This window comes from Onychostruthus taczanowskii, unplaced genomic scaffold, assembly GCF_017590055.1.
Source record: "Onychostruthus taczanowskii isolate IOZ18803 unplaced genomic scaffold, ASM1759005v1 scaffold19, whole genome shotgun sequence".
NCBI classification, from domain to species: Eukaryota; Metazoa; Chordata; class Aves; order Passeriformes; family Passeridae; genus Onychostruthus; species Onychostruthus taczanowskii.
Window position 1 is genome coordinate 4,679,982 of NW_024499128.1, and position 14,290 is coordinate 4,694,271.

The window sequence follows — 14,290 nt, forward strand, 5'->3', positions numbered from 1 at the left end:
TAATGGGGTCCCAGCTGTTCAGCTGGGAAACTGCAACCGTATTGTTGTTCCTGGATGGCTGGGTCAAAAAGGAATTCTAGGTCACAAGAGATGAAGAAAGCATTGCCCTGTAAGGGTCACCCATATATTTCAGTCATCACCTCACGGTGTAGCTTGGTTCTGACAGGAACATGAACTGCGTGGGGCCTGGTCCGTGCCCGCCACAGAGCCCACAGCCGTGGGCAGGGCAGGGCAGGCCGAGCTCGGGGCACTGGCAGCAGGGAGGCACTGGGCTTTGCTTGTTCTGCGTAACTTCTCTTTTCTTTTTCAGAGAGTAGTTGCTGATGATACCTAAATTCCGGAGCACGTTTAAACACTGAGGAAACCTGATGAGAAGAACCCATGAAGAAACAAAGGTTGCCAATGCTCTTAAGACAAGGGGTTACTTCGGTTCGCAGGTTAGGAGTAAGCTGAATATGATGTAATCTATTACTTTATTATAATTTGTTTAAAAGCCAGCTCATCTTCGGGGTACGTTCCACCCTACGCCGCCTCCCACACATGGCGGTGCTGGGAGTCGCCCCGCAGCCGGCCCCCGCTCCCAGGGCTATCCCAGGGCTCGGCCCAGAGCCGCCCGAGCACCGCTTCCAGCTGCTCCCCTCACATCAGCCCCCGGAGCCTCCAGCGCGGCCACGGCGCCGGACCCGCGCGGCGTCCCGTCGCGTCCCGGGCCCTCCCGCCCGCGCCAGGCGCCGATTTTCCATATGTTATATTTTTATATTTGTTATATGTTGGGATATTTAGATAGGCTACACCTGAGACTTAAAAATGTGCTTTAGTTTTTATTTGCGTAATATACCACATGCTGCCTCATAAAGAGAGGAAGTGACAAAAACTACTTAATAAAAAAGACTTCCCCTAGCGCTTTCCATCTAATGATCTTTAAGCAGTTTACAAGTAGGACTGAAGAAGCTGTTTTTACTTGTGGATAATAATACCCAGGGCCCGGCGGTGGCAGCTGCCGCGCGGGCCGGGGCGATGGCGGCGGAGGGGAACATGTTCCTGAGAGCCCGCGGCAGGACTCTGACCGCCTTCCGCCCAGGTACGGGGAGCGCCTGCGAGCTCTTCCCCGCCGCGTTGCCGGACGGGAGGGGCGTGCGGAGGGAGGCCCCGGGCTTCCCCGGCGGCGGGAGGAGCTGCCGCTCGGGAGAGGGAGGTGTGGAGCGCCGGGGCCTGGGCTGTCTGCCGGCGAGCCCGTGGCGGGGAGGGGGACACGGGGGACACCGGGCGGCCGCAGCGCGGACGGACGCGGGGCCGTGGCCGCCCCGCTGTGCCGCGGCGGGCCCGGAGACGCCCAAGTTTGTCCCCACGCTTTGGCTCCCGTGAAGACGCCAGCAGCGTCCAGCACCGGATTTGTTTTAAAGTGCTTGTCAGTGCTGCTGAACCGGGTCTCCATAGCCTATGAAACTGTTGGTGCCAGCACTGTGCTGTCCTGTGTTCGTACCTGTAGGGGTGACCTAACAGGTTAGCGCTGGGTCACTGTTGTTGCTCAAACGAAAGGCAGCCGTAAGGTGGTTCACAGCTTGGTAAGATGCTGCTTTCCCCGGCATGCTCAGCCTCGCTCAGGTCAGCAGCGCAGGTGCTCCCCTGGCCCTTCCCCGCCGTGCCGAAGCAGCACTGCGAGCCCTGGGCTGCAGCCAGCCGAGGCAGACGTGCTTCCACACCCGCCAGGTGCATAAGGAGACGGGGCCGAGCCAAAGGTGGCAGCCGCCTGTGACTGCTGGTTCTGGCTTGTGTCTGGACACAGAAGAGCGCATTTAACACGTTAACATCTCAGTGTATGCACCTGACTGTAAAATTCTCCCAAGGATGGAGGTTCTACAGTGTGCTGCGGTTTTTCAGGGACACAGCTGAGTAAAGAAATAATTTTCTGTGGTCATATATAGAAGGTCTTCTCTGTATTTATGAATTTTAAATGGTATTGATTTGGTGAGGTCAACAAGCTATTTCATCCCATCAATTTTGTGGTCTTTTCTTGGGTTGCACTGGAAATATTTAGCTTTGCTTGTTGCCAAATAAAGAAAAATCACCAACTCAGAGCATGTGAAGTATATGTATACAACCATTCTGGCAACCTATTAATTGCAGATGGTCTGGTTGGTTTGGAACAGAATGCCTAGCATTTGCTGAGGGGACAGATGGCAGACAAGCCATCTAGTTAAATCAACTATACAGTGAAATTTTGACAAAAGGAGTGTTCAACAGCAGTGTAAAAATTTCTGAGTAAAAGCTGTATCTAACTCGTTCTCGAAAATTTCCTTCAACATGGAAGAAAACATCATTTGGGAATCTGTTTTCCAGGTGTGCTTCTTTCTCCTGAAGTGTCCTTGTTTGGAATTCTTTAAATTAGTTAAGAGTTCTCTTACCAGTTGGTTGCTTTTAATCTTGTGCAGGATTTGTTAGGCTATCATAGTTCAGCTACCATCTTCGGGTGCAGTATTTTTTTGTAAATAATTTACTTGGGTCTTTCTTAAGAGGCTAAAGTTCAACACAACGTTTTAATAACTAAATTATTAGGAAAAAAGAGAACCAAGGGCTGTTAAAACTGAAGCAAATTTTCATGCAGTTTAAGACAAAAATCAGTTATCTCTGTTTTGCTGCTTTTCTCAACCTTAACGTTTCACTCCTGTTAAATATGTATCCACATTTACTGCCGCTGCTGTGGTTTGGCACACTGTTTCCTTTTAAAATTTGAAGGCACTATTGAGAGCTAAATTTCCTTCCTTTCTTCCTACCATTTCTGCAAAGTCCCTATTCCCTACTGGTAAATTGTTCAGTCTGCTTTTAAATAACATGAAGGTTATACCTGTAACCTATTCTCATCTGCCCTTGATGTGGGACATGTGCATGAGGAGCTTGAGGTGAGGGATTGAAATTACCTGTATAATCAATGAGGCACAGTAGTAAACAGTATATAAATACCCTACCTGACTGGCAAGAGACCTTCATATGGTTTGACTTTAAAAAATAAATTATCTCTTTTATGCCCATGTGAAATTTTGCTTCAGCTGTCTACTCCTTCTATTAGTATTTGAGTGGAGAAACAAGACCATATGTTTGGGTAAGTGCTGTCTTACCACTTCTCTCCAGAAGTCAGGGACTTATTTGGTTTTGGAGGATTTTTGGATTTTTTGTTTTGGTCCCAAGTATGTCAGTAGCATGCTGTGCAAAGAATTTTTGTGGAAGTGGTAGAACACTTTTTTCAAGTAACTAAACAAGTGATAGTTCTGTCAGTTTAACTGTTTGAGAAGTGTCTGTTTGAACCCGTCTTTTGCTAGTTTTAGTTGATGGTTCCGAAACCTTTATATGGAACAGGAAAATAACCATTATTGCATCCTCACAGTCTCAGTTCCACATGTGATTTTGTGTTCCTTTGTGATGCCTCTCTCACCAATCTTGTACATACTCTCAAAGTTTATTCAATTACTTCTCATATTTTCATTTTGCTCTCTTCTCTATTCTTTTCCAATCTCTGATTTTTTGCCATTTTTGAATGTTGAGGTGACTTCTCGGTAGCACTTGGTAAAAATCATATGAAGTTGGTGGTGTTTTCCCCATGTGCGCTATGCTGCACTTTTTTGCACAAAGTTCATCCTTTTTTGAACACTCACTGCATAGGAAGTCTCTCCTCAGCTCTTCACAACAGGCCTGATTTTCATGCTGTCAAATGGCTTAATTTTAGCAAATTCCACTTCCTCGCTGTTCAGTTGCTGTGACAGATTGTTTTGAGTTTGTTGAACAGTATATAGGTCCTAGTACAGATCCAGGTGGCATCTGGGTGTCTTGTCCATTTTTTTTTCTTACCAGCTTTCTGTGCGTGCAAGGACTTCATTTTGTATTTCCAGACAGCTTGGCTTCTGTAAGAGTTTTTGATGAGTAACAGATGCCTCCTGGAGATGGAATCAAGTGGATCTCCCTTGTCCCTGTAAAAGCTGTTGATTACTCTTTCTGAAGAATCAGTAAACACAGGAGCTACTGTCTTGGTTAGTGCTTCCATCACTTGTCTGTACGGATGCCATTTTTGTAGTCAGTTGTTACCAGAACCCCTTTAAACCCCTTTAGATGTAATAGTGGCCACCTCCGTGTTCCTTTGGTGCAAGGGCAGGTTTAAGGATAACTCCTCAGAAATTTCACTTTTGAGGAGTTCTGTGGATGCCACCTAATCTGAGTGCTTTGTTAGTGCCTACATCTATTTGTTGAATCATCTACTGGTGTTTTGATTTGAGACAGATCTGATGTGCTGTCTGTCAGGAGGAATTATCACATTAGATCTTCACAAGTTCCCTCACAATGCATGAGGATACAGAAATGTACCTTGTTTTTCTTCTTTTCAGCCTTTCTTTTTGGGTGCATCTTGCATGTCTGGAACGTGTGTTAACCTTAGTGACTGTATGGCAGACTACGTGCTCCTAATTCCTGTACAAAGTGCTTTATTAGTTCTCAGTTTTATGCCGTTTCCAATTCTTCGCTTTTTTTAGCTTTACTTCTTGGACTTCAGTATCAAACCTTTCAGTATATAAAATCTTTCTTGGTTTTTTTGTTTGAATGCCTTAGCTTTTCAAAGGACACTGACCTGTTCTTACTAGCCTCCTTGTCACTGTTACTTAAGTAGTTTAGACAGTCTGGATTCTTTTTGGTCTTTCTGAAGTCCCTAGTAAATGCTGTGCATATGGTCTGAGCCTCTGGGATAGTGTCTTTGAATAGTTTCCATGCTGTCTTCAAGGATTTTTGCACTTTTTAAAAGCATCATAATTATACATAATTCGCCTTCCTTTGAAATTAAATACAACCACAGTTGATTTCTTGCTTTCAGAAGAGTGTTAGATCTTGGCACATTATGATTACTGTTCTAGAGCTCTTCAACAGTAATATTTTTGAGCACTGATCAGAACTGCTTCCCAGCTTGCATATTCCATTCCCAGTACTGTCTCCAACTCTCATATGGATTAGGGAAATTTTTATGTGGGTTTTGAGAAACTTTCTGTGACTTCACCTTGTCATTATGCAAGCCACCCCCCTTCACACCTACAGTTCTGGGCTGTAAAGTTTTTGTAATGAGTTTACATGTTAAATTTGGGGGTGGGCATAAGGCATGACTAGAATTTAGCTTCTGTAGCCCTCAGTACAAATAAACTGTGTCTGAGGGGGCATTTCTTACCTTGATAGTTATCTAAGAAGTTTAAAAGTATGTCTTTTGATAACAGTAGCACTGTCTCATTTACTTGAGAAATCATATTCTGTCATTTAGTGTTTTTACTGACAGTATTTTTGTAGTACAAAAATTCTAGAATAATTACTCTTTAAAAGTGCTTTTTTCTCTCTGAAAATGTTTTTTAATACCTGATTTGAAGGGGTTTTTTCCCCCTGGTACTTAAAATGGCATAATTCATTACAGGTTGCCTTGGTCATTCAACAAAAACTTCTGTAGTCGTATCTTTGGTAGACTCCCAGGTACCCAAGGAAAAACAGCTGAAAGACTTGCACATTTCTTTAGACTGAAATCTTTTGTATTTAGGCATACAAAAATAATGAGTTTTCTAAACCACATCTATTGATAATATTTTAATATATAACAAGGAATTATTAAAAATTTAGCACAATTCCTTTATTGGTTTTTAAGCTGTTTCAGGACTGAGAGTAATGGAAACAAATTGTTGCTTTTGTGTTGTCTGTGATGTGTACATACTGACTTCACTTAAGAGATTATGTTTTCCTTCCTGCACAGACCTTCTTTGGAAAACCAAGGTTGTGCTTCCTTTTCAGTTTTACCCAGAAAAAGAATCACAGGCACAGGGCAGGGAACCGTGTCCCTATGTCTGCTGTGCTCTGATTTTCAGGAAAGTGGTATTGATTCTCCTGTCGAGTTCAATGTGACAATGAGGGCATTTTCATATTTGTTACTGCCCATGATGGACTGAGCAGGCACTGGAGATGTGTCCACGTCCAAACTGCTCTAACAAAGTAGTGTCTAAAGAGAGATTTTGGACAGGAGTAACTTTCTGTAACTGATTTGTTTCCATTAAAGAGCAGCTGGGACATGGATCCTGACTAGAGGCTTGCTGCAAAAACAGCTGTTGGCCCTCCCACCATTTGTACTCGGTGGTGTTTGTTAGTTCCCCTCTTGGGCAGACCCCCAGTATGGGAGCAGAATGATCCCCCTGAACACTGTTCTTGAGATCCAGTGCAAAAAACAGAGAATGGTTCAAATGGGCTTGTGGGACCTGACTTACAGGGCACACAAGGGTTGTTTGTTTGCTCACAGAACTTGTTCTGTGGGTAGCTGAATCAAGAAATGAACAAGCAGCTGGTGAGAGGGAAAAGGAGGGTACAGAATAATGATCTGAACAGGGTCCATTGATAAACCATTTCATTGATTGTAGGGCAGAAGACTTCTGGATCCATCTGTGGTAGTGGAAGATGCTTTTCCCAGCTGTTTCTCCTTTCCACCCAGTTACCATACCAATTTGTTGGAAGAGCACTCAGGCAGACCTAGTCCTGGGGTTTTCAGCAGAATTACTGAAATTGCACTAGTAACAACACTTGAAACTTTAGCTGGACTGGTGTCACGGCTTGCACAGATGAGGAAAAACTTGCAAAAACAACTTTGAAGACAGACTAGTGAGGGCACTCAAGAGTTACCTCTTGGATGAGCTGGATTCAGAACAGGCTTGAGATTGGTGCCAGGTGCAAGTTCACACCAGCGGTGTACTTATACAACTCTAATCATGATACTTTGTTTTTTTGTTTATAGTACTTAAAGTACATTCCTGATTTTAAAAAATAAGTTGAGTTGTAAGTTTAATCAATGTCCTTACATTATTTTGTTCCCATATGCTTTTGTTTCATGGGAAACAAAAGCAGTGAGTAACAATTGATAAGTAATAAGCTAATGGAATTTGATTTAAGTACTAAGGTTATTTGTTTTTAATGTTTCTGGTTGGAGTGATCAAATAACAAGACAAAGGTAGAAAATATTTTTTCAACCTTACTGTTAATTTTGTAACTATTTGATAAGTTATTGAATAGCACAGAAATAGCTATTGACTGAATTACTTGACTAAGACCATTTAACTAAACTAACATTGTAAGTAAATGTTATTTATGTAGCCCTGATTCCTGGCTCTCTTCTGATATCCCTGCTTCACTTCCTTCATTTTATCTTTTTCTTTCCTACAGGAGAATATAGCACATACCTTTGCATCATTTTCAGTTCCTTTCTTTTTTCACCTCCTATCTCCTTCCTTTTCTCCCCACTCTTCACCACCTCCACCCCTGCATCTTCTGTTTCTCCTTTCTTCTGCCATTTCTTGATTCTGTCTGTGTACTGAACTTCTCTTTGAAATTCATCTTATCAGTCTCTCTCTTTGCCTCACATGACCATCACTCACCCACTCAAACCAGAGCATCTGTGCAGAGTCTTAGAAACATTCAGGTACTTAAAACCTAGAGAGTTACTGTATTGGCATGAATATAAGTCAGGAAGATAAAAGATCCCTGAAACATATATTAGAATAACCCCTGGTCTGGCTTTCCCACCTGCTCCCTGACAGTGCATTGGCTGCCTGCCAGACCTGTGTATGTTCAAGTGTTGTCTGAAGTTCCCTGGGACCTGGGCCAGCCCTGCTGCCTGTGCCAGCCAGCCCGGACTGCTGCAGGTGCTGCAGCTGCCTGTGGCCACCACGCACCATTGCTGGGCGGGTTCTGAAAGCATAACACAGTCTGTCCATACTTGAAACACAGCCTATAAAAACGAATGCTAGCTCTTTTTCTAAGTAGTCTCTGTAAAAATACTGGCTTCAGATTAAACAATTCAAAACAAGTAGATTTTGCTCAGCATTGATTTATCAGTACTGTCTATCAGGTTGCTGGAAAAGGGACAGGTATCAGCAGTCCTGCCATATTGTTCAAAGAGTTGTTCTTTTTTTCCCCATTTAATGAATAAATTGTGCCACTCCTCCAAACCAAGTTCCTGTTCCAGGCATTCTTTTTTTTCATTTTCATTTTGTAGAGGTCATAAACGGTTTCTGATGCAAGCTTCCTTAACTGATTTTTTTTTCCTATAGTTTTCTACCTATAAAAACTGTAAGTTGATTTCTCTGCACAAACAGTGCCTTTACTGCATCATGTAAGCTGCTTTTATGGCAATTGTATTTTTTTCATGCAAGTCATAAAATAAAAACCTAAATTATTTTTGGCATTCAACTGGTTCCATAAGTCTTACACTGCAAACTCATGGCTAGATAGTTTCATTCTAGATAATTTCACTTCTCTGAACAGTTGTGTAACTTGAAAAATAAATTTAATTTTGGAATTAAAAGCCAATGACTGGCTAGAAGTTTCTGTCTATAAAATACATCAATATTATTTAGAAAGTCACTGCTGGTATACAAATGATTGTGTTTGGAAATGAAATGTTAGTTTAACTAAAGTGCAAAAGCTTTCATTTGGAAAAACGATCTGATGCCATAGCAACAGGTGACAATTGCAAGCAGCTTCTGGGAGTTGCCTACATTCCTCATCCCTCACTCTGGCCTATCCATATCCATGGTGCAATAGATGAATTCTGAACTGTTTTCTAACCTTGCTTGGAAGAAACACACTCCCCTTCTTGCAAAGTGTGAAGCTTCAGTTCTAGAGCTCGTGGAAGGAAATCAAAAGTACATCCATGTGTTGAACGTGCTACTTCTTCTCTACTGTTACTAGAAGACCAGAAGACCATTTGCCTCAAAATGGATTTCAGCTCAGACTGACATGATATGAGAGTATATTTACAGATTATATTTTAATTTTAAATTATTTCTATATTTTGTTTTTTAGATTCAACTGTAGATGGATGTAGTCTGTGAGTTTTTAACAGTTTAAATGCTGTTTAAAAACTTCCAATAACAGTAAATGTATTAAGCCAAATAGAGCTGTCAAAACTAAAATATTCAGGTTGCAAATGAATGCATATAGACAGCTGGAGAAACCACAGTGTACTTGTGTTTGTACTTCAATTCCAGCTTGAGACGTGTCAGAAACAGGCTTCCCATTTTTGCTTTAAATTTGTAGCCAACTGTTGTTTTATTTGCCCAGTACTGAGATTTTTTTCTTCCAAATGGGCTTGTAGGCCTATATGTCACCCTTTCTTTGTTGCACTTGGTATTACAATACTGGAGAAAGAAGTATATGAAAAATCATACCAGTATAGATTCTGTCCTACCCTCTGCCTACGCTGACTCTGTCAATGGCAATTTGTTTCCAAGTTCTCACCTTTTTGTCATAGGTCTTGGGAGCAATTGTGGCAGCAGTAAATATGAATTTTCATTGTTGCTGATGATTCTGATGTTGCTGGGTTTAGTGTTTGCTGACCTTGGACCTGTTGACCTGCTTCAGTTCTGACTCCAAAGCATGTGCTACTTCCAACTTTTCTCTAAAACTATGAGAACAAAAAAGCATCTGACTCCTTAATAATTTAAGAAAAAGTCTACTGGAACCATAAAATGTGAAACTTGTGTATGTTTTAACTTGTTAATTAAAGAAGCAATAATTGGAATCTTAAAAGAGTCAACTGAAATCTCATGTTACACACTTGTGCTGTGTTGTAGTCTTGTAATTTCCAGCACTACTTGCTGAATTCTTCACGTACTTCTCCTCTAAACAGTCTGTAATTACTATGTGATATAATTACATTAATATACTTTCATTTATTACAGCTATACATTAGAGAAAATTTTGTACTTCTACCTTTATATTTGTCCTGTATGAATGAGTACAGAATTCTGTACGTGCATTAAAGCACCTACTGAGGTGAAGAACAATCAGTTTAATGATGCGTGGAAGCTTTTATTCTCTTTTAATTTGTCTCTACTGGTTTTTTTTTCCTGGTTTTTTTTTTTCTTAGAGGCCGAGTACCAATGGAAAGGGCCCTTCTACTTCATCCAAGGAGCAGATCCTCAGTTTGGACTGATGAAAGCTTGGACACATGGAGACACTAATAATGGAGATGATGAATGGGGAGAAGAAATTAAATTAACAGAGCAAGCAGTGCAGGCTGTTAACAAACTAGACCCTAAACCCAAATTCTTTGTGCTGTGTGGAGACCTTGTCCATGGAATGCCAGGTAAGGCAATTAAAAGAGCAGAATATAAAACCATTTTTTATATTTCAGATTGGCAATAAGGCTAATTTACTTGACTTCAAAATAGTCTTTCATAAATATTAGTTCCTGTTTTAGTATTTTGGGGGGGAAAAAATTGTGATTTGTAGATGATTCTTGGGATATTATTCTGATTTTTTCATCTGACTTCATGTAGCATTCATCTTAAGGCTGTACTTCCATTAACTAATTGCTTGCTTTGAGATGACAAGGAGGGGCTCTAGCCACTGGGGAAAACTAATGCCAAGAAAATAGCAAAAACTAGATATGGCTTTTTGAGTACCTAAAGTGAGTAAGGCTCAGAGAATTCTATAGAATTTTTATATTTCTATATATTTTTATATTTCTAGTGCTTAATAGATTCAAATATTTAAGTTTTTTAAATGCTAAAGGTCAGTGAGTTTGAGCTCTAGCAACTCTGTCCTGTGGCTGTGGGACTCTGAGCTCAGTGTGTTTCTTTGTACACTGAGAGGAAGAACAAAAAACCATCCAGAAAGGTGAGTTACAAGAAAGAGAAGTACTTTTCTGGGAAGTGAAATGAGAAGTGGTGTTACCTGCTGAGAAGTGGTCTGGAAAGCAGATCTAAGCATGGTGTCCCACATTTGTTAGCCCTGATAAGCAGCAGAGCTGCAGACAGCCCTGGCTCTGTCACTGCCAGCCCCACAATCCACCCAGGGAGCCTGCAAACATCCTGTGCCTTGTGCTCCCCTCTGCTTCACACTCCACCTGCACCTGAGGAGCTGCTTCCCAGCCCTTGCTCACACAGCAGGGCTTCAAGCACGTTGGAGACCTTTCACTAATTCCTTCAGTGTCCCACAATGTTAATTTTAAGACTTTAGCTGTCAAATTGATTGACAGTATTTGTAGGCTTTCTTTTGATCAGAACACAGTTTTGCTGAAAGAGTGGGAAAGTGTAAAAAACAACAGATTTAAGCTCGATTGAATCTACTGCGTAACACCTCAGTAGCTTGACCATAAAGTATGCCATGATGCAGTTCTGTTGGCTTACGTGCTTCCATTAATTTTGGAATCATCTTCCTATAGCAGAGTTTTTAAAAATGTTTTGATTAGAACTTCTAATTTGTGTAGGTGTTCCAAATATTTTGGTTTCAGTATCCCTTAAAAGAAAAGTCAGGACAAATAATATGTGTTATACATCCTGTTGAAAGCGATCTTTCACTCTAAAAATTTAAATAATCCGGGAGGCTAAGTAAGTTTCTGTTTACCTGGATATCTCTCAAATATTCATAAAACAGTGCCAAGTTCTGAGTACTTTTGTCTCTTTTGACTTCAAACAACATTATGGTAAGGCTTCTCTGTTGGTGAAGTTTAAGTGTGACCTAGAGAGCCTTCCACTGGGCAGTGAATGGCTGGATACAGTAAGTCTTCTGTGTGGTACTTCTGGTATTTGGTTGGGGTTTTTTTTCCTAGCAATGGTTCTCTGTAGTCATTATTGTCCCTTTTGCCAGTGTATGTCTCAGACTTGGTAATGTTTTAAATACAAACCTGTCAGGGCTTTGCAAAACATTAGCATTATTCATTTTGCTAATAGATATGTGAAAGAAACTGAGTGGATTGTACTGGTGAGATCACCTACATTGTTTGATGGATGTGCTGTGCCTTGTATAAATATTTGAAGCTGCCTCATGCAATTTCCAAGAAATTGCAAGAAAGAGCAGTTCATTACTCAGTAAACTTAAGGGTCTTTTCCAGGCTAAATGATTCAATGATTCTGTGATTACCTCACTTGAGCCACCATATTTTAACTTCCCTAATAATTTCTTGGTGATTGAAATTATGTTAATAGTTTTCAAGCCTGTGTTATCATGTAGTTATATAAAGTGTTTAAGGAAATGCACTATTAAAAGGAATTGTAGAATATTCAGCTGGAACAATTACTTCATTATTGCCTTTGTGTTTGTACAAACGGCTTGTTCTGCTGTGTGTTGATAAACATAAAAGTGCAATTTAACCATTAAGTTGTACATAAAAGGACAATTTTACAGCCCTTTGTCTTTCTGTCTAAACTGATGACAGAGATAACAGTGACTTGCTCTGTGGTGCAGGTACCTGTGGATTAGTAGTCTTGGACTGGTTGCCTAAAAGGACAGGGAGATTATACAGTTTTTTAATCAATTCCTGTTGGCAAAAAGTGAGTAGGCAACACAGATCTTCCTCTCTTAATACATTTTATCGTGGAGTACTGAGGGTAAAGTTTTTGATGGATTGTTTTAAAGCATGCACTGTAGCCATTTAGCTGAACCAGTGTTGAAGCCTTTTGCAGAAGAACTCCAAGAAATCTCAGAATTCCAGCAGCTAGAAGTGATGAACAGAATCCTGATCAGCTGGGAAGCAATCAGGCACAGCACTTGGAATCCATTACAGATGTCATTAGAGCAACGAAGTAATCATATCGTGGTATTTAGCTGCTGATTAAAAGTAGTTTGTACTCTGCATATTATTTCCAGAAGTTTTTCTTGATTACATAATCAGAATAGGATATCTATTCTTGGTAACACTGATATTGTTGTACAATCACATCAAGAATTTTAAGTGTTACCTTATAGTGCAACTATCTCACTGAATCTAATTTCTATGAACTCTATGATTACGCTTAGATACACCTTGACAATGAACTACTTCCTTCTGAAGGCATTTGTGTGCATTAAGTATAATATCATTTAATATGACAAAAATGGTAATCTGTAAAATATTATTGATCAGATTGTGCTTATTTGCATTTTTCTAAAACTCTGGAAATCGATTTCTAAATATGTTACTGTTCTCATGTAAACTTGGAACCTTCTGTTTGGTTTTATGAAAACTTCCCATATTATTCAGTTACCAATACACCTGGAGCCCAGCAGTCCAGTTCCAGTCCAACAGCCAATTCTCACCCATTTTGTTCTCCACTCATCCAGACTGCAAGATCCCAGCTCCATAGCCGATTGATGATTATAGAGCAGTGCCTCACAGTGACATCAGCCAGCACTTTCAGTACTCTTGGATTCACCCCATCAGTCCCATGGGATGGCCTAGGTTGAAACTTTACAGGAGATGCTGATTCCATCCCTGGTGTTGCCTGGCTCCTTTAGCTCTGGGAGAACGTTTCAGTGCAGGGAGTCAAAGGAAGCTCTGAGTATCTGCTGCTTGTCACTGTCTCACACAGCAGTGGGTTGTATTTTCTTTATTATTGTATTGCTAAAGTAGCAGTAGAAGCTTCTGCTGCCTTCTGCTAGTTGGAGCCCTGAGAGTACTTCTCCTGGCAGCAGCCCTGCATACCCTGCTACTTTTTCAGTATTCTTCCTTTCAAGGGTGTCTTTTGTTCCACCTCTCTTTTATGTCCTTTTTTCATTGGTTCTCGGGCATGAGTTCCTCATTTAGCCAGATCATTCTCCTTATAGCCTACATTTTTCTCTCTCCCTCTGCCTTCCCTGAGTATCCAGAAGGACCATTCTTGTGTTCATAGGACCTCGTCAACACTTGTCAACCTTCTCAAACTCTTGCTTTCAGAACAGCCTCACACAGGATCCTGTAGCTGGTCCCTGAATAAGCCAGTGTGCTGTCCTGGGGCCCAGATGTGCTCTCTGCCTTTCCTGCTCTCCTCAGGATCTTGAACTCCACCTTGGAGGCTGCCACAGCCAAGGCTGCCAGGATGAACACACCCCCCAGCACTCCTGTGTTTATGAGTAGTAGGACCAGGAGCCTGGGCCCTGTTTGGCCTGTCAATGCTGAGGGATTGTCCCAGCCTGCTTGCTGGGTTCCAGATCTCCTGGATTGCTGTCAGCAGGTGTCAGGGAGGTTTGTATCCCAGGGTGATCTAGAGACTTTTTCAAGTTGCTCATAGGAGACTTAATCCATTCTTTTGCCCTTTTTGGGTGTTCTGTAGCAAAATCCCACCTTCAGTGGCTGAGCTCTTCCCCAATCCTGGCTCAAGTTCAATGAGCTGGTGTCTGTTGCATAGAATGGTGCCCTCCGAACATGGGGCAAATTCCCCAGCTTCTTTCTTGCTTGTCCTCCCTGTTCCAGTTTAACATGAACATTGTACTTCCTTCTCCATCTCATACCTTGAGTGTAGATTGGTGTCCAGGAAACAGCATCAGCATTTCAGCA

General features: G+C 41.4%; 1 protein-coding gene across 1 annotated transcript in view; it reads left to right on the forward strand.

Moving 5' to 3' along the window:
- Positions 1-985: 985 nt before the first annotated feature.
- The window catches only part of CPPED1 (calcineurin like phosphoesterase domain containing 1), a 37,506-nt gene continuing 24,201 nt past the window's right edge, over positions 986-14,290 (forward strand). The window contains exons 1-2 of the mRNA XM_041401943.1: positions 986-1,081; positions 9,923-10,141. Coding sequence (XP_041257877.1) covers positions 1,018-1,081; positions 9,923-10,141 — 283 coding nt within the window. The 5' untranslated portion in view covers positions 986-1,017. The remainder of the gene's footprint in view (positions 1,082-9,922; positions 10,142-14,290) is intronic.